The 27,096-nt window shown below is 44.6% G+C and overlaps 1 protein-coding gene across 1 annotated transcript in view; it reads right to left on the reverse strand.

The window, feature by feature from the left end:
* LOC308288448 (kelch domain-containing protein 3-like) overlaps nucleotides 1-25,800 on the reverse strand; it is a gene marked incomplete at both ends in the record, with an annotated part of 43,944 nt that extends 18,144 nt beyond the window's left edge. Inside the window, 2 exons of the mRNA XM_080729884.1 lie at nucleotides 17,616-17,639; nucleotides 24,958-25,800. Coding sequence (XP_080586010.1) covers nucleotides 17,616-17,639; nucleotides 24,958-25,800 — 867 coding nt within the window. The remainder of the gene's footprint in view (nucleotides 1-17,615; nucleotides 17,640-24,957) is intronic.
* Between the last annotated feature and the right edge of the window lie 1,296 nt (nucleotides 25,801-27,096).

Genomic DNA, 27,096 nt, shown 5'->3' on the forward strand with positions numbered 1-27,096 from the left:
CTCTCCCTCTCTCCCCACCTCCTCCCAGCAGCTACCACATTCCACCTAATAGCAGCATCCTCTGTTCCTCCCCTCCTCTCTTCTGCTCTCTGTCGCGTACCGACTGCCTTCCCCTCCTTGCGGTTAAGGCTGTCTGGGTTTAAGCTTGTACCGAAGCCCTGTCTGAATGGCGGATGACAGAGGTAGAGGTACCTTGTTGGGGTTCTTACTGAGACTTTATACTGACATCTTAAAATAAAAGATATGTGCAAACACACATACACACACGCACGCACGCGCGCACACACACACACACACACACACACACACACACACACACACACACACACACACACACACACACACACACACACACACACACACACACACACCTTTTTTTCACTTCTACTTCTAAGTTTGCAATGTTAATTTATTCTTTATAACAACAAATAAACTTCTACTCCACTACATCTCAGATCTAAATATGTATTTTTCTCAACTAAAATTATATGAAAACTTTAGTTACTTTATACATTTTGATTATTACAAACATTAACCACTTCAACCCTACTGTATATACAGTACATTTCGGACATTTGAAAATAACCGATCTACAAGCTCACAATGCGTCGTGATGCGACGCTATTTTCAAATTATTACATTTTATACATTTGAAAACTTTGAGTACTTTCTACTTTTAGAAGTACTTCAAGTACACTTTGCCAATACTTTTGTACTTTTACTCAAGTAAATTTAGAATTCAAGACTTCTACTTGCAACAGAGTATTTCTACATTGCAGTATTGATAAGTAAAAAAAAATGTACTTTTCCCACCACTGCACTGCAGACAGAAGGTGTCGGAGGAGGAGAAGTGCAGAAGTATTAGGAGGAGTGAAGGGGTGTCGCACTACGCAGATGACACCCCGCCATCCATTTATCGTTTAATGTATTCATTCCGCTTCCAAACCTAATGCCCTGACAAAGACGGGCTTATTCAGCCCTCCCTAACACGGAGATTAGCTCCAGACAGACTCCACACGCACTCAGGCGACAGGGAAGGAACAGGAATATAATATGAACGTGTAAACAGTCCGCGGGGACCTCAAAGGGAGAGCTCGCCGTCTGTGAGGTTTGCTGCGAGGGAGGAGGAAATACTAGAGTGGACCATAGAGTTATAATAAGAATAGAGAGGACACCGGATATCCCCGCCCGTCCACTTGCATTGAGTTGCTCACCCAGCGCATGAAGCGTACTGAAACGCCTCTGAAACGTGACGTAGTGGGGCTACTATTTGGCTTCTGAGCCAATCGCGACGGTCGGGGCGTGGTCTGGGAGCGAGAAACGGGGAGGCGGGGGTAGCGGGGGGCTATCTGCCTCAACTGAACTAACTGTTTGAATAGAAGCCCCAACTGCAGTACCTCAAACGGCCACCATGTACTTTTTGCTTCAGGGCGCCCCCAGGGTTCTGGGGGCTTGGAGTGGACCATGTTCACACGTCGGCCATTTTACTCTTACATCATATCATACTCGGGGGGGGGGGGGGGGGGGGGGGGCTTCCCATTCTCCGAGTTATGATGAATAGGGCAAAATGGCCGCCATGTGATTATGGCAATTGGCATATATATATATAGGGCGCTATCGTTAACTCTCAAAGTTCATTATTATCAAACAAGTTAAGAGTGGCTACTGTAGGTGCATAAGGTTCACATTTTAGTGGCAGTGGCTCGGGACGTAAAGTGGCTGTCTTGGAACCGGAAGGATCCTGGAATCTACACAGAGTTGCATTGGAGAGAAACTGACTCTATTGTACGTTTTTTGGAAGTACTAGTAAGACGCCTCTGGGCGCCAATTCTTGGCCATCTGGCCAGTGATGTATATCGGACCAGTTAACCATATATGGAGATCCATGTACTTCTTCTTCTTTTGTGTATCATCGTCCTTGATGATTGGTTGACAACATTTTATTTCACATTAAGATTTCTTGTTACATCCCTTTTATGCCTGTCTGAACCAGCCGCACAGATATGGGCTGTCTTCCTCCATACAGTATATGGGCAGGGTTAGGGTTCTGGCCCTGTTACAGATGTTGTCCAAAATCATGCAGATCGGTACACAGTATCTCTGTAGCCGTTAAATGGAACGGGTATTTCTTACATTGATGCTCCTACATATTAGCATGCAAGCACCAGTTAAAGTTACTTTCCATCCCTCATATACTGTGTGCACAGTGCACATCCCATAATCCACACACTGCACATCATTTCGGAGCTCATATCTTTGAACGGGTAAGGGCTAGTAACATTGAATGACAGACGAATAGAACACAGTACTATGTAGTAGATATGTACAGAAAAGAAAAATGAGAGAACAAAAAAAGAGTCTAAACAGTAAGTAAGTAAGTATATACAAAGTGTGATGCGGCTAGCAGCAGGGCTAGTCATAGTATGAGACCCCATAACACTATGTATGAGACAGACAAAACGGCAGAGATTTTTGCAGCAGACAACCACAATATCACCGCTGACGGCGGCGTGCGCATCAAATACAGAAGCGTTGAAACGGCACATCTGTAGACAGCGCGAGCCCCAGACACACACGCTCCCAAGAACAGGAGCGCTCCAACTTGTACACGAGCACATAATAGCCTACGTCCTTTATACAGTGCCTGCCAGACCCCCGCACCAACACGCTAACAGTGTCCACCAAATGCATGCAACAACGGCCAGAGAACCCACATAGCAAACAGGTTTGGCCCAAATCCCTCCGGCTCTGTTATGGCCCAACTCCGGCTGTTATGGCCCAACTCCGGCTGAAATCCGGCAGGCCTGGCTGACTATGGCTTGTGTGCCACACATCTCCAACGAGCCATCAGTATCTCTAGTACTCTCTACATCATAACAGCTATCTCATCGTGAACTAGGGTGCCCAATAACACCAGTCCAGGGTGCCTCAGAATACTTTGATAATATTTAGAATGTATCAATATTACTTCAGTTAAACCAATTTAGACCCTCTAATGCCTCATGCTTGCTTTGTAAAACACCCCTGAGTTGCACTTCAGTTATATTCATACACCAACTCTCTTCAACAAAAATAGCCGATCTACAAGCTCTTGTAGCATCTTGTAATGAGCTTGTAAATCTGCTACTTTTGGTGAATATCCCCTTATAGGGATGCTGGGGTTTAGTGATTGAATGCCAAGTTTATTTTAAATCTGTCCTAATGAAAGATTTAAAGGAGCCTCCGCACACTCAAAAGTGTGCAAAATCATGTTCTTTACTTTCAGTTAAATAAAGTGCAAGCTTTTGGTCATAGACCTTCTGGCATGCAGCACCTCTATGAGCGGTGGTCCTTTCACTATTAATCTGTCCTAATGGAAGCAGATATTTTCTCAAGTTGTTATATGTTTGTTAGGCCTATTATGGACAGTATTTGTTATTATTCCAAATAATAATAAATATGCTGTATTTGCATAAAGCAAGTAGGCTATTTGTCTACTCCCATGTTGATATGAGTATTAATATCTGTTTAAGGTAGATTTAGAACAAATACAAATATGCGATTAATTGCGATTAATCGTGCGATTAACTATGGACAATCATGCGATTAATGGGATTAAAATTTTTAATCGACTGACAGCCCTAATATATATATATATATATATATATATATATATATATATATATATATATATATATATATATATATATATATATCTTTTTTTTTTCTTTTTTTGGAATAGCCAAAAGTATAAAAAATATATGGTTAAAAAAAAAAGAAAACTAAGTTAGTTCATTTTGGGGAACCATGAACTTTAGTTCAAAATATAGAATTATGAACTAGAAATGAACTAGTTCATTTTATAAGTTCTGAACTTGAACTTGAACTAGTTCGTTTTTAAAGTGAACTTTCCCAACACTTGGTGTGAGGCCCGGTCCGCGGCGAAAAACGGCCGAAAGACGCGGTTTGCTATACAGCTACTGACCACTAGTTGAGCAACTTACACAGTATAGCTTTAAGTTCTTAACAGACTTCCCTGTGTCTTGGGGCAGGTCATGTATATCCATGGAGGATACACCCAACCGATGACTGGACTTACTAACACCACCTGTTTCAGCACATCACTCTGCCACCACCATCAGGACAAAGATGTTTGTATTTGGGGGCTTAGGGGGCTGTGGGGCCTTGTGGGGTCAGTACCACAGCACCATCAGAGTGTTTGACACAGAGACAAACTGCTGGCTGAACACACATTCTGCTGAGCTCACAGGACGGGCAGGTCATTCAGCCTTTTCCTACCAAGAAGAGCTGTACATATATTTGGCGATCTGAGCTGCATCTGAGCTAGCCTGCAACAGCCAGACTCTCCCAGGGGAGAGTCTGGGAGTCCTCCATAGACAACGCATTACGCGATGACGTAGTTACTCACTTTGACTGACAGGTCCAGTCAGTAATCATCAGCGCATCAAAACATCGTCGGGAGATCATCAAATATGTCTTTTCCAGACAGAAATTCCAAAAGTGCAAACTGTTGTTCTTTTTTAAGTTTTGAGATTCCGTTGATTTCAGATAAAACTTTGCTTAATGCAGCTTTTATTTGCGATTTGTGAACTCGCGTCGGGCATGGGGACCGCCATGTTTGTTTACAAAATGTCAGAGCTGCAGCAGCCGCTCGACCAATCAGGAGCGCTGTGAGGCGGGTTCGCTCGAAATGCAGCCATTTGATTGGATATTAGAAACCCAAGTTCTAATAAAGAGGCTCGATGGGAGGGACACCAGACCGAGAAAGGAAGATACATGACAAATCATTATGCTGAGTCATGCCATGAATCTGACTTGTTGTGCCCAATAAGGTTCTGTGCATTTGTGTTATTTAACTAGGATTTCATGTGTCTACTGACTCTACTCCATCCCATCCACACACTGAGCCCCATGCCCTTAATGAAAAAAAGCAATACTGCCTTCAAAACTATCTTTCAAACTGACTGTAATTAACACTTTATTTGTTTTAGGACTGGATACGTTGAGACACTGTAATCTTGTGTTTGTTTTCATGCATAGTGCAGGACAGCTGTATGATACAGTATTATATAAATATACTACAGTATTAATTACTTGCGCCAGCAGAGTGTGCAAGTACTGCGTTCGTGATTTTGTAAGCAGCGTCAATGTCCGTGCAGCCAATCAGGGACTTCTTGGCGTCACCATCAACAGTCAATCAGGGACCAGCATTCTTGGTGATGTCACTATTAACAGCCAATGAGGGATCAGCATTCTTGGTGACATCAACATCAACAGCCATTGAGGGACCAGCATTCTTAATGAAGTCACCATCAACAAGTGCGACCTGATATAAATAACGGGGCACGCACTGCTGGCGCACAAGTAGGCCGTACATGGCCACGAGTGCACAAGGAGCAAGTTGGCACCTCGACAGAGTGCAGTCTAGTTGTTGTTCTGTATCTCTTGCTTCTTTCCTTACTCTTTACCTCTTCGCCTGTAACTCTTAACTGCCGTGCTGCCTCTGGGTGACTGATTTCCCCCCGCAGGATCAATAAAGGTATCTATCTTTATCTATCTTGAATATAATGTGATTGAAGCCAAATTCGTGACCATTTTAGTGCATGACACATGCTTTTTCAGCGCATAACCCTTTGTCAAGATGTACTGCAGCCTGCTCCGCCGTAAAAGTTAGTTTATCTACTTGTAACTCTGAGAGACTGACCCATACATTAACATTCAGGATGATACTCTGTGGCGCTTGTAAAGCCATATCTCACAAACAGGGAGAGACTGAGAGACAAACCTCAGAGTCCATAAACTGGCTCTGTGGACTTGCGTAAACCAACAGCCAAATAGGATAAAAAAAACTCTTCTGTACAATTCTTCCTCATTACCTCTCTCCCACTCCACCTCATTCTGTTATGCATCTTCTTCAACTGTGTCCCTCGTTTGCCTCCTCTCTCGTATAAACAAGGACGCTCAGCCCCATCGCCGCCATAAATGTCATCTCCATCTCCACTCATGGCTGTTGCTATGGCCACGGTGCCGACTGAAAGCCCGGGCGGCATGTACTCGGGCACTAATGCGCTTGTTTTAAAAGTACCAATGCATTAAGAGAAACACACACGCTCGCACATGTTGAAAGTTGTGCATTGTCAGGCAACAGTTTTCATACTTCCATCCACATAATACTCCCCAGCCAGGACGCAAATAGGATCCACACGGGCATTGAAACTCTATTACGTGCCGGAAATTAGTTTCCTCCCGAAAGTGTTTTTTTTTCTCCTTCCCCCCATCTACTTCCCGATGATGAAGTTGTTACAGAGACACTTGGGCTGTGTATGGACAGCGAGTGGAGTACAGATGTGGAGGACAGATTGATAATTGAGTGTGTTAACTGTCATCTGGTGGAGGAGGGGCAGAGACAGATTATGGCGTGCTTATAATCGCCGGGCGCCGTGAGAACGCGCAAGCCCAGGTACGAGGACATCCTCCCTCCTCTTGCCTCGCCCGCCATCTCTCACTCATTATGAGCATCAGAGCATGTTATTAAACGTGCGCGCGCGCACGCTCACTAAACCGTATCATTGAATAGATTTAATTATCAAGACTTTCTACTCTGACTCGCTGAAATAGTGACAACAAGTGCGGAGTGCGCTCCTACTTCCAAACAAAATGGCTCTGGTCAGAACATTTCTAATTAGCGAGGTGGGGGGATGGGATATTAACCCGAGCTTTCTCAAGTGTGTGTGTGTGTGTGTGTGTGTTCATTCTCAGGTAATTATAATTATTTCCAGACAGAGCAGTACTGTGCTTATCAGATGCGTCCAATCCCGAGGCAGATCAGATTGGCCTGTAAAAGCTCATTAGTTGCGGCCGCCTGGTGAGCGCGGGCCGCGAGGAGAGGATGAGCAGGAGAAGAGACTATTTGTCGGGGTTAAGAATATGAGATGATGAGGATCGAGGGTAAGGAAAAAAAAGGCAGAGGTTAATGTTAACCCATGGAATTGTAGGGTAGACATTTTTGAAGTGGTTAATAAATGTATGTTTTGTAACAATAATATAACAAAGTAACTAGCAACTAAAGTTTTCAAATAATTGTAGTGTACAATATTTGCCTGTATGTGGAGTAGAAGTAAAATTACTGAAAATTGGAAATACTGAACTAAAAGTGAAAGTGCCACAAATTGTATGTACCGTTAACTTTTAAGTAAGCCTACGCTTGACTTAGTGAGTAAATGTACTTATCTACTTTACACCACTCACTGGTTACGTTCATATACTGTAGGTGCATGTGTGCGTGTGAGACATGAGAGACAGAAGATTAGATAGCTTGTGTAACGCCGGGATTCAAACCTGCCGTAACACGTGTTTCCCCACACGGGAAGTAACACTAAAAGCCAAACATCTTACCCTCTAGCCTAAATGGGCATTCCCCCTTAACCAGGGGAGTAATTAGGCTTTTCGGTCTTCAGGCAGAAGTTTTGAGTGGCAGCCAGGGGCATCACAAAGGGGGGGGGGGGGGGGAGTGGGACTGAGTTACTAGGGCCCAAGGTAGAGGGGCCTTAATTATAAGTCTTGAAAATGTGTGCAAATCTTTGAATATAATGTATTTTTTAAGCAAACATTTGTAACTCAAATTTTGGTCCCCTAGAACTAAATATTTTGAGATGGGGGTCCGTGGCCATCATTTTGGGAAATGATGGCCACGGACCAAAACATAGGATTTGAAATATTCAAAGACTTTTTTATTTTTTCACAACTTTTCAAAAATAGCAGATCCACAAGCACCAAATAATAATGCATAATAATGCGTTCCCAGTCTAAATGGGTTAAACCCTATGAAGAACATTCATGGGGGGCCCGCAGTGAATCCTTGTACCCAGGGCCCAGAATTTGGTGCGACACCCCTGCACTCTGCACGTATGTGTGTGTGAGAGAGATAATTAGATACTGTAGCTTGGCCTGTGTGTAGTGTGTGTGTAGTGTGTGTGTGTGTGTGTGTGTGTGTGTGTGTGTGTGTGTGTGTAGTGTGTGTGTGTGTGTGTGTGTGTGTGTAGTGTGTGTGCACGTGTGTGCACGCAAGTGCACTCGTACATGTGCGAGCAGCATAATGCATGCTATGAAATTTAAGCAAGTGTCAGCAAGCAGGGTTTAGTGGGGGTCGGAGGTTAAATGTTCTTTCCTACCCATCTCTGCTGATGAAGCGTCTGGGCATCAAATGGCGGTTCACATAAAAGGCGTGCACGCACTCAGCACAAAATCATTGAAGATAGGAACTTTAAAGCCATTTAGAATGTTGTCGTGCACACTGTGAGCCGTTGTGTGCTTGCAGATCTGCTATTTTCATTGTCTTGTATGATGAAGCAGGGCTTCACTTACAAAACGTACAAATTTGAAACTTGGAGATATGTGGTTTCTGCCCGACAGCTTGCGTTGTGAGCTTTGCAGGTCGGCTATAGATCGGCATGCAAAGGAAATTCACCATAACAAAGCTCTAAATCTCTTATCTCCGTATTGTAAGCTTCTGTGTTATTTTATTTGTGTAATAATAATCCAAATCTACAAAGTAACTATAGTAACTAAAGTGTTCAATAATTGTAGTGGAGTAAAATTACAATATTTACCTATGAGATTTAGTGAAGTAGAAGTAAAGGTACTGACAATTGGAAATACTCAAGTAGAGTACAATTACCTCAAAATTGTACTTAAGTATGTACTTCGTTACTTAGGTAAAAACAAACATGCTGGGGCAGTCGTCGTCGTCTAACCAAACTTGATTCACAGCGAGAGGATTTTGCCTTCCCCACAATATAGCCTCAAATGAATGCTGTTATGGAAAACAGCCTCTTCAGATTGAGAGTTTAGCTGACCAATAACTCTTACAGCAAATGAAACAATACTTAAAAAAATACAAATAAATAAAATACTAAATGACAAAAAAGAAAACAAAGGCAATATTTCGAGAAGGGTGCACTCTTTCCATAGGCCCATTTGGGAAGGAACGAGGGAGAGGGAGGCTTAATGTTCAATGATTCAGCATAATCAGAATCAGCCACATCACAGAAGTAAATGGTAAAGTAAAGTAAAGTAAATTGGTGATTTGTTTAGTTTTTCATTTGTTTAATTATCCTTTTATTAAGATAAAGGGAAGAAGGAGAGCGGGGCAAGAGAGAAAGGAGATCAAACAAGAAAAAATTAATCTACATACTTAGTACCGGAGATGAGATATAAAGGTGTGTGAGCATAGCAACAGATGTATACGGTGCATGATATACGTTTGGAGTTAGTTAAAGGTGATACACCATGCATTTAAAAAGTATTTATGTCATATTGTTTATGTCCCAAAAACGTTTTTCAAAAGGTTTGAGGCTAAATTACCACTCCTGAATAGAGAGCCTCTCTCATTTTTGAATGGCTCTCAGAACATTTCAGCTGCAGTACCACCTTTGGCCTGAAGTGCACCCCCCCCCCCCAAAAAAAAAAAATCTTTTTGAAAGAAAAGTTTTTTTAGAAAAAAAAAAATAGATTTTTTTTTTGTGATGACATCACAATCGGCAGATGGCGTCACAATCGGCAGCAAATCTGGATAGCCTGTTTTGAGAACCCGTGGGATACTTTTAACCTTCGCCTTCTCAAAACCAGAGAAAGACACAACGGTCAGAAATGGGACTTTGTGAGGATAGAAGGTGCTAGTGGGACCCCAAAAAAAGGTTTTAAAATAGGAAAAGTGAAATTTCATGGTGTATCACCTTTAAGGTGCTAGAAAAACACACCAAAAAAGACTTGCCTGTATCCATGTAAGCTTCACGGCTGTTACAATATTTCACATGCCTGCTTGAAATGTTTGCATGTAAAAAGTAGTAGCAGGACCCGGAATGTGGAGGACATGTACCTTTCAAATCACACACTGTCACTCACACTGGGATCAAAACAGCCACCAGACACCAGCAGGTGACAGCCTGAGGCAACAATTAAACATTCAGAGTGAATAGATATATATATAGTGTATTACTATCTGTCTGCCAGCTTGAGTTGATCAAGGGGCACATATAGCCAACACACACACACATCTCTCTATTAGCGGGCATAATATATGCTGAAAGGTCGATCTGAAGTTTAAGCTCGGGAAAGCTGTCAATCTGTGTGGGCCTGTGCCTGCGTAGATCCACCCCTGGGGTTCATTAGATTTATATTACATATCGCCACTGTCGGGCAGAAACCTTGTAGCCCCAAGTTTCAAATGTGTAAATTTTTTTGCAAAGTAAAGCCCTGCTTCACCAAACAAGGCCGTTGCACAAAAGTAGTGAAAACAGCCGATCTACAAGCACACAACGCCTCGCACCGGTGCGAGGCGTTGTGTGCTTGTAGATCGGTTGTTTTCACTAGTTTAAATAATTTTTAAAATGATAAATACAAAACAAACGGTTTTGGACATACAAGGTTTCCACCCGACAATGACGATATATTAAGCTAAGCTTTATATTACATTTTGGCCTTTAACTCTTGAACCGTAGGTCGTACATCTTTATATAGTCCTTATACATTTTCTGCCATAGTGCGTTGTCTTCTAAACGCAAGTTCCTCCTACGGATTTAGTCCAAACATCACATAAACCAGCACACATTCTCTCCGGGGTCAAGATGTTTACGAGTCCGATTTTTCAGATCCCATTCCAATTGGCTAAGACTGCCTTCCAAATGTTCTGGTATAGGCAACCCGACCAGGCGTAGACCTGTACTTTTTTAGGTTATAAACTTTTTTCCCCCTCGCCTCGCTATTCCTATATGAAGACACCTGCTGTGGATCCAGACGCAGGGGGACTACATGTCTGAACCTCACTCATACGCGTCATGCATAAACGCATTCCATACGTGAAAGGTACACACACACACGCACGCACGCACGCACGCACGCACGCACGCACGCACGCACGCACGCACGCACGCACGCACGCACGCACGCACACACACACACACACACACACACACACACACACACACACACACACACACACACACACACACACACACACACACACACACACACACACACACACACACACACACTTCCATTAGCTGGTGGGCAGACTCCCAGATGAATAAAACATAACAGCTGATCATGCTGCAGCCTTCAGATTAGAGCAGCCATGGCCGGCATTATTCATATTCACACATCATGAACTCTCTCACACACACACACGCACACGCACACACACACACACACACACACACACACACACACACACGCGCGCGATGAGATGAGAGAGCAATCCCCTCAGTCACACCCACCTATAGGTTTGAGATAATCATAAAAAGTAATTGGTACACAGTGCAGAATATATTGCTGTTTGATTTGGGGATTCACACAGACTCCCTCCCTCTGTGTCCTCTGTGGCGGCGATCGCGGAGCGACACATTAAAGCGTGGTGTGTTAATCAAAAAGTAGCTTTCATATTTATCTTATCTCTGTCCTCTCAAGATGCTTCTAAATGATTTCCCCACGGTCGCACATGTTACAGACACTTAGCCGCCGATGCAACGGGGGCTAATGACTGTGATCCACTTCTGTTGTTGCTGATGTTGATGGTCAACAGAGAGAGAGAGAGAGAGAGAGAAGAGGTAGAGAGAGAGAGAGAGAGAGAGAGAGAGAGAGAGAGAGAGAGAGAGAGAGAGAGAGAGAGAGAGAGAGAGAGAGAGGACTCCCTATTTTAGAGAGACCACCACCAGCATTACGAGCAAAACATTTTCAATATTTACAAAGATATTCAAGATTCTTCTAAAGTAGCAAAAGCAGCGGATGTACAGTCTCACAATGTATCAGAATGTGAGTTCAGTCAGACAACTCTTGGATTGAATATATATATATAGAGAGAGACTTGGAGTAGAACTGCTGCTCCTTCACTTGGAAAGGAGTCAGCATAGATGGTTCGGGCATCAAGTACGGATGCCTCCCGGATGGACCCTTACAGGTCTGTAACTCTGAGACCACAGGTCCATTTGGTTCCATTTGTAAGCTCTCAGAGTTTAGGGAGTCCATGAAATTAAAAAAGAGAACCACGTCTTCAACAGGAGATCCGAGACCCCTATGGGGTCCGCCAAATCTTTGTGTGATAGGATTCTTTTATTTATTTTTGACATTAACTATTCACTAGTCGCTATTCTGAGGAGACGTTTACAAACAATAGCAGCTCACTTGTGTGATAGGATATAATATTTTTTACATTAACTCATATGCTGCTATTTTAAACAGAACTGAACTGTTTTCCTGCCAAATTATCCTTACCTTTTAACGTGGGCACGTGCACACATAGTGCATGATCTGTGCGCGACTCATGTAGTAGACCGGTAGACAAGATAACAGCTTTCGAATTAAAAAAAATCCATTGGAATAGACAAATCCGTTGCCAGGCAGTATCCGGCTGTATCCGCCAGTATTTACATAAGAAAACATTGGAAACAGCCAGCTGTGCGCTATGGTAACACGTGGACACGTTCGCGCACATACAGTAGCAGACAATTATGTGCGCGGATCATATGCCAGGCGGGCACAAGAATCAAACAGCTATCAAATAAAATAAAAAAAACGTGTGAAAAAAGACGATGATATGACCGAGCAGGATGCTTCCTTGTTTACATGGAAACTTATGGGCCCGGAGCTATGATTGGCTCTCAGACCGGATATGGAAACCTAGATCCGGTCTAAACAGGAAATACGACCGGATACAGTTAGAAGGCGGGCCTAAAGTCTCCGAAGCGGCTGTATGCAGCGACCATACTTTTAATCGTTTCATAATGATTAAAGCTAATTAGATTTCCGGGATCTACGGGCATCGCAGAGTGGTACAGCGGGAAATCTCCGGTTTCGACAGGGATCGCAGGAAATGAGTTAACCAGTCCCTATTCTGAGGATACAACGATGTGAGCTTGATTGGCTATTTACGGCAAATAGGTGTGGTGTAGAGGGAAACAAGAGCAGACCAAGTACAGAGAGAGAGGTCAAGTTTACAAGGCCTAAGTATTGACGGTTAAAATGTCTCAAAAATACATATCAACATGAATAATACACTGATGATCGAGCTTGTCAAACAATGAAACTATATAAAATCGACATAAAAGTTTAACATGCAACACAATGTTATACGATATGTAGTGGGGGTCCCTGCTTCGTCTCTCTCTCAGCTAGGGGGTCCTTGGGCCTGAAAAAACTGGAAGACCCCTGAGCTAAAGACAGGCCCATGGTCTTCTTATCTGCCTTGAATTCCTCACATCAACCCTTCAGTCAGCCTCGTCTCTTGCTCTCCTACTCCACCTCCTCTGTGATGTCCGTCATTACTGTGACGGTGGTGGAGTGTTGGCTATTATCATCACACACCTCAGTCAAGGATCCACACACTGGGTTGAATGAAGGTCTGTACGTGCGTGCGTGCGTGCGTGCGTGCGTGCGTGCGTGCGTGCCTGAGTGCTTGAGTATTGACCTCAACAAAGTAAAAGCACTCATCATGCAGAAATGTCCCATTTCAAGTTTTCAAAATAAAATAATTATGAAACGAGATATAATCTGCATATTCCGATATATTCTGGCTGTAAGCTAAAGGGATGAAGTGGTTATGTTTTGTGATAATAATCAAAATCTACAAGCTAGGGGCACCCTCTGGCCTACTGGTCCAGGCGCGTACCACTTAGGCATTGCCACATAGGCATGATGCCTGACGGCGTCGCTGGTTCGATTCCCAATCCGGACGACATTTGCCGCGTGTCGCTCCCTGTCTCTCCCCCCATTGTCAGTCTGCTGTCCTATCCAATTGTCAGTCTGCTGTCCTATCCACCAACTTGCTTAGAAAAGCGCTATAAAAATTCGATCCATGATTATTTATTATCAAGGCATAAAAAAAGCCCCCAAAAAGAAAATCTAAAGAAAAAAGAAAAAAAAAAGTTTGGAAATAATCGTAAGTGGAGTAAAAAGGTACAATATCTGTAGCTGAGATGTAGTGGAGTAGCCTAGAAGTAAAAGTATAGAACATTTTCAAAATGGGGAATACAGTAAAGTAAAAGTACTGTATTTGAGCGCATTGTTACTTTTGACCACGCCACAGGGAACACAATGAAATTCATGTCTCCTACCTTTCTCTGCAGTATCTTTACTTCTCTCTCTCTCTCCATCTCTGATGATCTTACTCAACAGAAAGCCATAATGATCTGATGTGCATAGCTGAATAGAGAACGCACGCACGCACGCACGCACGCACGCACGCACGCACGCACGCACGCACGCACGCACGCACGCACGCACGCACACACACACACACACACACACACACACACACACACACACACACACACACACACACACACACACACACACACACACACACACACACACAAACACACATACACACACACGCACCACTGAGAGACTGTTTGTTTTAAAGAGTGAACAGTGTGATAAATCACGAATGTTAGTTGGGAGTAAATATTTGCATGTGCTAATTGGACTCATTAATGACAAAGATATGAGAGAGAGAGAGAGAGAGAGAGAGAGAGAGAGAGAGAGAGAGAGAGACAGAGAGAGAGAGAGAGAGAGAGAGAGAGAGAGAGAGAGAGAGAGAGGAGGATGAGTGACTGCTTAAATACACACCACGGATCAGCTATCTAATTGGGCTTTGTAATTCACACACACACACGTCTTCATGCGTTCTGGTACTGAGAGCGAGTAGATTAATACCTTTCTTGGAAGCATGCATGCACGAGCGTGTGCGCACGCACGCACGCACACACACACACACACACACGCCCACACTGACCCCCTGCAACCAAAGAGGCTTTCAAGTAAATTGAGTTTGGGTTCAGGGTCCTGTTTATATTAATGAGTCCGCTGTCGGTGGAGTTAGACCCACTGTGTTATTACCTGCTTGATAATGAATGCCAAGCTAAAGCTAGCAGCACCAGCTGCACGCACAGCGCACACGCACACTCACACGCACACGCACGCACACACACACACACACACACACACACACACACACACACACACACACACACACACACACACACAGAGACTCAGCTCATCAATGGCTATATCTACAGCACAGATAACTTGCAATTTTCTCTGCCATTTTTCTCTTCTACTTTTGAGTGACGCTGCAGTATGACCAAGAAGGCCATTACATTTACGGGAAAAAAAATAACACATTAAAACATGGAGATATGAGGTTTCTGCCCGACAGCAATGGTATGCTAACCGACATCTTCAACCCAACGTCGACTTCACGTGTCAAGTTAAAAAAAAAACAGTACACATCTCCATAGTAGCTGACAGTGACACCGACACCACTTTTTTATGAGGTCGGCTTCATATTCCTTACTTTGAATTCAGGATGAATGATGTATTTGACGTGGGGTTCAAAGTGCAGACGTTCTTCAACTTCAGAATATGTCTCAGGCACATTCAAAAGCAGTGACCTCTTTTAAGCGAACATTGAGATGAATGAGAGTCAGTCTGTCTGTCAGTCAGTCAGTCTGGCTGGCTGGCTGGCTGGCTGTCTCTCACATATACATCAACAACTCAGAAACGCCACGATGACAAACCATCTTTCAAAAGACTGGGCGAGACAGGGAGAATGTGATCAGGCGTCAGGCAAGCCATTCGTCACATTTTCTCTCCCCCGTGTGACGCCATGCAGTCAGCCCTTCATGGACTGTGACTTGACGCTGCGCAAAGAGGCTAAACCGACGCGAGGCAGACAGGAGTGACGTCCCCCCCTGCTGTATTTGGCTTGGGTAATAGCTGCCTATATAGCCCTGGTGGTGCTTTGAAAGGCTATGCTGCACTCCATCTGCAGTCACAAACAGCAAAAACTCCACCGGCTTTACTCAGCATGAGCAGTCAACATTCTTCATGTGCAGCGATTGTGAGCGCGGACCCTGTGGGTGTTGCACTGGGACTGGCTCTGTCTCAATCATCTGTGTGTGTGTGTGTGTGTGTGTGTGTGTGTGTGTGTGTGTGTGTGCGCGTGTGCGTGTGCGTGTGCGTGTGCGTGCGCGTGCGCGTGCGTGTGCGTGTGCGTGTGCGTGTGTGTGTGTGTGTGTGTGTGTGTGCGTGCGTGTGTGTGCACGTGTTTGTGTGTGCGTGCGTGCGTGTGTGCTGCAGGGTCTCAGTGGTCTGCTGGGTTTCCCTGAGTGTAGCTTCAGCAAGCTTTAATAATTCACCAGCCTCTTTTAGCTTCCAGACAAACCGAGTTCTCTGCAACGGGGGACTCAGCGAGCCGGCACACAGGCTGCTTTGATTTGACCGGAGTCCAGCAAAGCATAATATGTGTATATATGGTATATAGACCTGTATACCTGTATATGGTCACTGTTGGGTGGAAACCGCCAGAAAAGGCTCTGGCTGTGGCCCAAGTGAGACAATTGATACTGGCAACTTGAGTTGGCAAATTCCCCCACACCTGCCATTTGATAAATTGGTCTGTCTACTTTCCACAGTCAGTTTGCGGTTTGCACAGAACCATCCATCCCCCTGATATGGCCATGAGCATGCCCATATATGGCCATATCTGATAATATCAGGGAGCTACTGTACATAATGGGCACAGAAGTGAGACAGCCACACATACAGCAGGTACTAGTCTGACAACTGGTAAAACAGGCTTTGCATAACAGAGTGGGGCATGCACTCCCAACTTGCATCGTTCCATAGACAGTTGCCCATAGGATCAAACTCGCCTTCCGTAGAACAGTAATATATATCGTCGTTGTCGGGTGGAAACCTCGTATCTCCAAGTTTCAAATCTGTAGGTTCTTTCGCAAAGTAAAGCCCTGCTTCATCATACAAGGCCGTCGCACAAAAGTAGTGAAAACAGCCGATCTACAAGCACAAAACGCCTCACACCGCGAGGCGGTGTGTGCTTGTAGATCGGCTGTTTTCACTAGTTTAAATCGTTTTTAAAATGATAAATGCAAAACGAACGGTTTTGGACATACCGGTACAAGGTTTTCACCCGACAACGACGATATGTTGTGACGATTAGTAAACCAAGTTTTTCATGTTTCTTTTGTACTAAATGCTCATACAGTACCACTGATAACCAGGATTACATTTCTGGCCAAGGCTGTCCGGCCTACCGGAAATAAAAATGCTGGCCACGTGTTGGAACAAAAGTACAGAACATAACAGGATGCCACCATACTCTAGTAACTTCCAAATCCTTAAACTGTTTTCCGTTGTGTCCTGCAGAACACAAACGTAAACAGACGATCTACAAGCTCACAACCCGCCGGGCCGGGACCGTGTATAAATCAGGCATAGTCCTGCCTCTCTGTCAAGATAATATCACCACACGCACGCACGCACGCACGCACGCACGCACGCACGCACGCACGCACGCACGCACGCACGCACACACACACACACACACACACACACACACACACACACACACACACACACACACACACACACACACACACACACACACACACGCACACACGCACGCGCGCACACGCGCACACGCGCAGCACAAGCAGTACTGTATTGTAAACTCAATCAACCACAGCAGGGAACTTCTTGTCTCGGGTGTATTCATTCACAGTGTGGTGCTGTGAGTCAAATCAACTATGAATGAAGCTGCATACCTGAAACACACAGCATTCCACCACCTGCCAACACAAACAAACACCTAACACAGAGGTAAGCACGTGTATGATTTTTACACACACACACACACACACACACACACACACACACACACACACACACACACACACACACACACACACACACACACACACACACACACACACACACACACACACACACACACACACACACAGAGAGAGAGAGAGAGAGAGAGAGAGAGAGAGTCGTATGACAGTGATCAATATTGAAAAGCCCACATTGTAAAACCCATGTCTAATTTCACAGATGCTGAACAAATTGTCCTCCGTCCAAAAGGCGAATGCTGTTGTGTTGGGTGGAGAAATTGTGTGTGTGTGTGTGTGTGTGTGTGTGTGTGTGTGTGTGTGTGTGTGTGTGTGTGTGTCTCAGATTCAGACAATGAGGGTAAGGCAGAGAGGCGTGACGAGTGCACAGATGCAGGGGGAATATCTATGTGATTGTGTCTGCTCGTACATCTTTCGCGTGCTTGAGTGTGCGCTTGCGTGTGCGTGCGTGCATGCGTGCGTGCGTGTGTGTGTGTGTGTGGGGGGGGGGGGTAGTGTAGTACATCTCTGCATCACACTGCAGTGCAGAACAGCCGACTAAGCTTCGCACAAACGCACACACACACACACACACACACACACACACACACACACACACACACACGCACACCCACACACTATGTTGCACCTCAGGACTCAAAACCATTTCAATATCATCGGTGACGGGTGGAAACCTCGTTTGTCCAAAAACTGTTACTTTTCAAGACGTGTCGCTTCACGCCACTTTTCGAGCTTGTAGATCTGCTACTTTTGATGCTTTCGTGTGACACTGTATGATCAAGCAGGGCGTTTTTTTTTTACTAAAATATATCAAAAGTTCTGCCCCAGAACGAGACATATCTGTGTGATACCTGCCAACACTCAACCCCAAGCTGATCTGCAGTGAAATGACCAGAGGCGTCAATTGGGTATGGCAAGGCATGGCAGCTGCCATACCTTGGCTACAGGGGAAACAAATGTACTTAAAATAAATTCATCATGCCTGTTGCTAAGGTATGGCAACATGACTGGATGTTGCCATACGCGCCTTCGCGCGCGTGCAAGATACCTGTCATGTTGCCATACCTTAGCTTTTGCTGAACTGGCACCACTGGAAATGACACTCATCCATCCTCACTTGACGCTTGCCGCTGCGCACTGGAGGGGCGGAAATGAATAGTTAACTACATCTCTACGCACGCACGCACGCATGCACGCACGCACGCACGCACGCACACACACACACACATCTGCTGGTGTGAGCTTTTAAATATAGCATATTTTCCCATCAATCAGCTAACACACAGATACACAGCACTCACCCATTAAACCCTTTTAACCTAATGGGTTCCCAGATCGTATGTAGATGTAGGCAATAGTTTTTTCTGTTTCATTTATGTGTTAATTTAGCATTGGCTCCATTTGGCTCAGTTGTTTCTGTTATGTATAATCATTGTCTAACAACGGAGGTCCTATAGTTAAATGGGTTTCCCTCACCAGTAGGCCATTGTTGCCTTCCTCCTTCCCCCAAAATGATAATTTTATTTGTATACCGCTTTTCAAAACAAAGTTCCAAAGTGCTGTGCAGAGCTGTAGGTTGATAACAAACAGACAACAAAGAAAATAATCTAAAAACAAACAACATTAGAGCGATGTGTAGAGGTATGTAGAGGTATGTTCTCAGAAGTGACTTAAACAGAGATGGTGCTAACCTTAGCTGCACCGGCAGTGCGCTCCACAGCCTAGAGGTGCCCAGGTGGCAAATTACCCGATCGCCCCGGGTAATTATAGGCGACTTAGGCCTACAGTAGAGACCTCCAGGAGGGCATTATCTGAGGATCTAAGGATGCTCTCAGGCTTATGAGGGATCAGCATATCAGATATAACTAGGAGGCCATGCAGGGCTTTTGTAATAAATGAAAAAAGATTGGCTCAAAGCAGGGGTCCTCAATATGTCCATACACGGACATATGTATCCATGGCAAAGACTTGGTCTTTACTTTTTACACATTATAATGTTCTTATTTTGATCATAAGACCCAATTACTGAATGACAAGTCTCCAGGTTTTCTTCAGAATATGTATGACTTATTTACTACGACACTATATGGCATCATTAGGAGTCCAGTAGTACTAGTGGTTCTCAAATGTTTTATTTGCAAGGACTCCCTCAACTCTGAGGTCAAGGTCAAGGTCAAGGCTGTACTTTATTGTTACGTCTTTTGTACAGGTACATAAGAGTAAAACTTATTTTTGTTCGGCAACCTTACAGACAATGCAGTGATATATATAAAATAAAGCAGAACAAGAGAAAACAACACATCTAAAGATAAAATAATAAGTAATAATGACTTAGGATAGAAAGAGAGTGCAAAAGCAAAAGAGCAAAGAGAATGAGAAAAACATCTCAGCTGTACGTATGTGCATAAAGTTTGTGTATTTTATACACCAATGGCATTTTTTTCCTGTAGTAGCTACTGTAACTTTTTGTAAACAACTTCACAGTGTGTTCTATGTGCAACAGGTCGGTATAATTAAAAACTTCACAGTATATATATATATTTATGTACAATAGGTGCAGATCAGCACCTATATGTACTGTCTGTAGGTGAGGCTCGAGCATAGTTAGAGGGTACAAATGGAACCACATGGACACACAATGGTCCATTTGGTTCCATGTGTACCCTCTCAGAGTTACAGAGCTGTTATGGTCATTCAGGGTTAGCTCTTTGTGTTTTTGTTAATATTATTGTCCACTCATTTTGTATGGCCGTGGCACCGAGTGCCGTGGCACCGTGGCACCGAGTGCCGCGCTGCGAGCTTGTAGATCTGATATTTCTGAAAAATCGTGAAAATGTGTGCAAGAAACTTATGTTTCTATGTCAGTGGTGCTCAAACTTTTTCATGTGAAGGACCCCCAAAATGATATGAATTTGGCCACGGACCCCCATCTCGAAATATTTAGTTCCAGGGACCCCCCCGGAAAGCAAAATGAGTTACAAATGTTCGCTTAAAAAATACATATTCAAAGATTTGCACACATTTTCACGACTTTTCAAAAATAGCTAAAGTTACTAGGGCCCCTCCACCTTGGGCCCTGGTAACTCAGTCCCACTTTCCTACCCCTTGTGACACCCCTGCCTGTACTAACTTTCAGTACGCAGCAACTGAGATCTCAGTCTCTCGTATAAATGAGCCGTTTCAAAAACAATCTCACAATATTCAGCTATGCATGGAACGGTGTCCAGGTGCGTCTCACATTATTTCCCTGCAACTAGAGGTAATTTGCAGCAGGATCCCAACGCAAATGAGGCCCCCGTCTCAGTCGAGCTCCATTATGGATAAATAATGGTTTTGATTTGATCCTAAGTAGTGAATAAACACACATTTAATCACTTCATGTAACAAGAGGGACGATTTACAGCTGTGCAGATTTAAGACTGTTTGCATCCAACAGTTCACAGCTACACGGCCGAATCCTCAGTGTATCCATTTAATCTCTGTCAGGTGGAAACCTCACACATTATGTCCAAAACTGTTTACATTTCTGGAATCAAATTCAAGAATAGCAAAAAATAGCAGCTCGACAAGCTCAAAAGGTCAAGCGTGTAGATCAGCTAGTTTGGATACTTTTGTGTGACTTTGTAGTATGATAAAGTATTCAAGTATAGGGCATACAACGGAAAAACATCGCATGGATGCACCTACTGTAGGACGTATCCTCAGTGATGTAGCCCAAGCTCATTGGGGTTTCGGGTCTCGCAACATCATACCCCTCACTCGGGTGACCCAGCCGGGGTTGATCAAGTCCTGTCTTACGTCTCAGTAGCTACCCACGATCACTCCCACTAGGGAAAGACAGGGCCACTCACTCCGCCGTTCCGGAACTACTCTGCCGAGACTGGGAGAGGCAATCTGGTGCTTGGAAGGACTAGGCTCTGTGGATTGACTCCTGTCCGGGCCCCTCCTACGTCTCACCAGGTCCACTCCTGCTCTCACCAAGGCCAGGACCTGTGCGTTGCACCAGACTTCCAGCCCCAGACATTTCACTCAGGAGCGGTGGATTCTTGAGGCGCAATGGTACTACAGGCTCCACAGGCAACGGTGGTATCGATACCACAATGTGGAAATTCTCTGTTACAAGTAAACATCATGTGTTCAAGATTTCCTTGAACACATGCCAAAAGTATTGGCATCAAATATATGCATGTCAGTTTTGAAAATGACTCACAAATCTACAAGCTCACAATGCATCGCATCGCACAGGCTGAAGTGGTTAATTTATGGCTTGTAATCATAATCTACAGTAAATCTACAAAGTAAATAAAGTTTTCATATAATTGTAGTGGAGTAAAAAGTATGATATTTTCCTCTGAGATAATTGGACATACTCAAGTAAAATAAATACTCAAAAAGTGTACGTACTGTAAGTACTGTACTTGAGCACAGGGTACAGTATGTGTGCTTATAGTTACTTAATGTGCACTAAAGTAAACTAGAAAGGTGCGTTTCTGTGAAATTGTGGCTATACATGATGTCACATGAAGCTTGAAGCTTTGGGGCATAAAGGTGGGCCAGGGGTTACTCTATAAAGTTGGGCAAGAACCATAGTGTTGCCCATAGCAAGGGGTTACTCTATAAAGTGTGAATGTTGTTGAGAGCTTATTGCTGCTGGCAATCTGGCCCTTGTCCCACAGCTACGATATAATAAAAGTCTATTTAATCCCAGCCACTTCAGGGGCTTCTCCTCAGTGACTGTGATTGGGTCAGAGTTTAACCTTATTACAAACAACAGCTCCCCGATGGATACCCGGTGTGTGTGTGCGTGTACATCAATCTACCTCCTCATAAATGGGCTGTCGAGAAAAATCTATGTGTTCTCACGTAAAGGGAGGTAAGATGATGGAGAGAGACAGAGTGAGACTCAAAACGTTTTCATGTCAAGGACCCCCAAATCAATATGGATTTGGCCGCAGACCCCCATCTGAAAATAGTTTGTGCAGGGTACTCCCATACAAGATTTGTGGTGAAGAGAATACAGTATGACCCCAAGGTGTGCTGTGCCAAATTGGCAATTCGGACGTGCCAAAGGCTTCAGAGAAACATGAATATCTGTGTTACCCCGGGGTCTGAGAAAGACGCAGAAGACCGCTGTCTTTAGGTATAGTCGGAGCATCACAACACGTTTGTGCCGTATTAAAGCCTGATGCGGCAAGATTTTGCAGCATAAACTAGCCAATACTTTATTTCTTTTGATTGAACCTACTGTAATACCAGCTCGGCAATCTGGGAAGCCATTTGATAAAAAAAAGGGGATTATTATTTTTTCCTTTGTTTTAGTCTTGAGATTACCAGCTCACTCCTTATGGTTAGACTGTCCACCCTGAGATTGGGAGGTTGGATTGGGGGTCCCTGTGACATACTAGCGTCATGTCCAGGGGGTGTCTTTTTTACATCAAAACTGTGTTTATGTCATCCAATGGGAAAACCTTTGAAAAAGCACAGGGTGACCTGAGTGTGACCTGATATAAATAACAAGGCGCAAGTTGGCACCTCGGCAGAGTGCCAACTTGCCCACCCACATACAGTACATAGGCCTACTTGCGCGCTCTGCTGGCGCACAAGTACAGTAGGCCACAGGTGGCCATGAGTGCACAAGGCGCAGGTTGGCACCTCGACAGAGTGCAGTCTAGTTGTTTTGTTTGTTTGTTAGTGTAGTTGCCAGTAGGGCAACCAGTCCGACAATTATTGCCAGACCCATGAAATGGGTAGGCCTACATAAGCAAATGTCGGTCTGTCCCTTTTCTATATAAAGGGTATATATGATGATGACATGATGATGACATGCCTACAAAAGGCATGATGTCATAAATGATGATGACAGACAGGAGGTCTGGCACAACCAGGTTGACCTGGTCTAGTTTTATTACAGATCAACTTTTAGCCAATCAGGTGTGGTGCTAGCCGAGGATTGGTCAAGCTTCACATGACAATTTGGCCACAACATATGCAACGACACTCGCAATTCCCAGAATTGCATCTTTTTCTAGTTTGTTTCGTCTTAGTTTTTCATCTCTAGTCCTCGGCAGCTCAAACCGCGAGCGGTTGTATTTATTGCTTATTTGCATCGCTCGACAATTTCACAATGGTGGAAATGTCTCCAAAAGGTTTCATGTATGTGCCGCTGCCGCTGCTTCAAAGAGGCAAACTCACAATAGACCCCCTCCCATCTCCGCTCAGACCTATTTCAAAGTGTGTAAACTGGGGTGTGATTTTCTTTACTTTCTCCTTGATTCTTGCATCGATTTCCAGCACCTGGCCTTTATACAGGTACAATATCTCCTCTGTGAACTATACTCTGATAATAAACTCTATGATGCCTGGCAAAAAGCTAAAATTAAAATAAACCTGTTAGTGTGAGTCTCCTAAACTGGGTTCATATAATGCCATTAAGTACCAGGCCCAAGCCCACAAAAATAACAAAAGTCTCATGGTCCATGACTCATTGGTTAGTTGTTCAACACCACAGTGTACATCCAAGCAACATAAAAAAGACCACCTATACTCCCCTTAAAACCAAACTAAGCTAGTCCATTACAAATGAACAAAAAACATTCATAATCAAACTCTCCGCCAAAACCACCTGGCAACAGGGTGTTTAATTCAGCGAGTGGAAAGAACCTTTCTTAGCTCGTTCTCATAAAGTCCATAGCTTTATCTGGCTCACTGAAGGTACGGGAGGTTCTACTTCCCAGGTTCTATTTTCTTCTCTCAAGCAACTTGTCGAATGCGTTCCCTGTCTTAGAGCCCTGCTATGATTGTCTTGGGTCTTGGATCTTTCATTCATGTCTGAGGGCCAGTGTCCAGGATAGATGGCAACATATCATTCAGAAAGGCATCATATTGTTTCCTGTCTTTCCCTTAGGTATCCTAACGATACACAGGTTACCATGTTTAGTTATTTAGCTGACTCTCCCCTCCAACTCATAGTCATCTGGGCCAGGACTGACACCTCTCTACTGAAGTCGTACTCTTCCCGAACCCTTTACTATCGCCCATATCTTTACACTCTGGATAAATCTGTTGGAGAGACGTGGTCGCTATTTCCCTCAGCTCTAGTTCCATCCGAGATGTGTGGGACACCCAGCTCCAGCTGCAGACCGTGCTGAATAACTGCTTGCATGCATAATGTCTTCAGACATGGACATAAGTCTAAGATGTACATGTGGTCGTCGGGTGGGCAGAACCCTCCGAAGAGAATGACACGATCTCCCACCTTGCAACAGCACATCCTGTACATCGGACGTGGGCCTTTCCCACGGGTCACAACCTTCTTCCAGGAGAAGGCTCCTGGCTTTGGATTGAATATCCACAGATCATTGAAGGTCTGCGTCCAGTTCTTTCCACCGAATACAAACAACTCTTCATTGTAAACGAAGACAGAATGACCGCAGCGTCTTTCTGGAATCTCGCGCTGTGAAGAAGGCGTGTGCAGCCACCGGTCGGTCTTTGTGTCAAACACTCTGACGGTGTTGTAGTAGTCGCCTTGGTAGGAGTATTTCCCACGGCCCCCGAACACAAACATCTTTGTCCCGATGATGGTGGCGGTGTGATATGACGAAACAGGCGGCGGGGTGCCACTGGTGTTAATTAAAGACCAGACCATCGTGCTGGTGTCCAGCTTGGAGATGTCGTTGGTGCATTTAGGGTTCCGGTGGAATTTGAACCCTCCGTAGATGTACAAGACCTTCTCCAAGGCACAGGCCGAGTGCTGGAACCTCCCCTCCGGAACAGTCCCCGAAACCCTGGGCCTGAACCATTGGTGGGTGTCGACGTGGAACGCGTGCAGCACGTTGCAGTACCCCACTGGGTTGCATGTGCCCCCCCAGATGTAGATGATGCTTTCTATCAGCACGACTGTGTGGCCGTAGGACATGAAGGGAACGTCCGGAGGGTTCCCAGTCGTCACCGGGGGCAACTTGGTCCAGTCTAAAGACACTGTGTTGAAGACGTGCACATCAATCTGAGTGTTGCTATGGTCGAGGACCCCTCCAAAGGAGTACACCTTGTGTCCCACTATGACAGAGGTGTGACCGCTTCGTTTCGGCCCTCCTGCCATATGCATTGTCCAACGAATCATTTCCTTTCTCACAAGAGACACACCAGCTGGGAGTCTCACTGTGTTGAAGAATGGAGTGCTGTTCGGCCCGCTGCCCAGTTATATATCTTTCGAGTGACACAAGCATCACGTAAAGTTTGGGCCAATCCGCAAAGCCCGATGGGATGGGGCCCCGGACCGCTGGCCTAGTGGTCCGGGCACCTAGGCTCTAAAGTAGCCTGAAAGCGCATTGAAGGTTTGACTCCCAATCCTGACAATCTTTGCTGCATGTCTCTCCACTGTAGGCTATCAATTAAAGGCAGAAAAGAACAACCAGTGTGAAGTACGCAGTGCTTTTTTTTACCAGCTTGCAAAGCTGGTCAACAGATACACAACATTAAATTGTCTTTTATTGAAAAATGGTGAGGGATAATGGCAATGGGGAAAAAACGTCAACATAGGAATCCTCCTGTCCAGGACTTTGGCCTTTAAACTGAGCTACACTCACAGGTGGGGGGCTCTGCTGTCCTGTGGGCAGACCAGAGAGAGAGAGAAGTATTTCGTTCAGGTGGGTTCCAATTGTCTGAAGGGAAGTCAAAACATACGCCCTCATTATTTTCAATGAAATAATCCGCTGTTCTATTTTTCCAGCGTTGCCACGCGGTGAAAATGTTCTCCCGCGTCCGGTGTGTGTTCCCCTTAAGTGAATCTTGTACTCACTTGCAAGAAGTCCTTTCTCAAAAAGAATGCCAAAATAGCCCAATGGGATGGGTTGGGTTGGCCAATCATGGTAGCCGATGCCTATTGATCTCCCTAATTGATCACCAAACACCAGTCCCATTCAGGCTCTGGCTCTCCGTGCCACACAGCAGTATTGACAACACATTTTCAGGGGGAAAAAGATGCTAAAGACAGGTTGATTAGTTATTAAAAATGGCTAAACATGAAATGTTTTATGTTTGGGTCCCTCCCACACACAATTCATGTCATGTGACATTGTGACATTCAAACTTTTGCGTAAATGAGGCCATGCGGTATAATCGTCCGTCTTAATGTATACATTTCTACAGAGTACAGTGTGTTACTTTCTTGTATAAGCGACACCTCCCCACTGTTCCTGCTGGGGACAGATAACAACAGTCTTTTAGACAGGCCCGCCTCCATCCCTCCCACGTGTTCTACTGTAAAGATCAGCCAGTCAAAACACTTGGTACATTTACAGGCCCATGACATTTGCAACATGACAGTGCACCCTCGCACCTCGTCCTCCGTGTGTGTGTGTGTGTGTGTGTGTGTGTGTGTGTGTGTGTGTGTGTG

This window comes from Nannobrachium achirus (genome assembly GCF_963921795.1).
Source record: "Nannobrachium achirus genome assembly, chromosome: 1".
NCBI lineage: Eukaryota > Metazoa > Chordata > Actinopteri > Myctophiformes > Myctophidae > Nannobrachium > Nannobrachium achirus.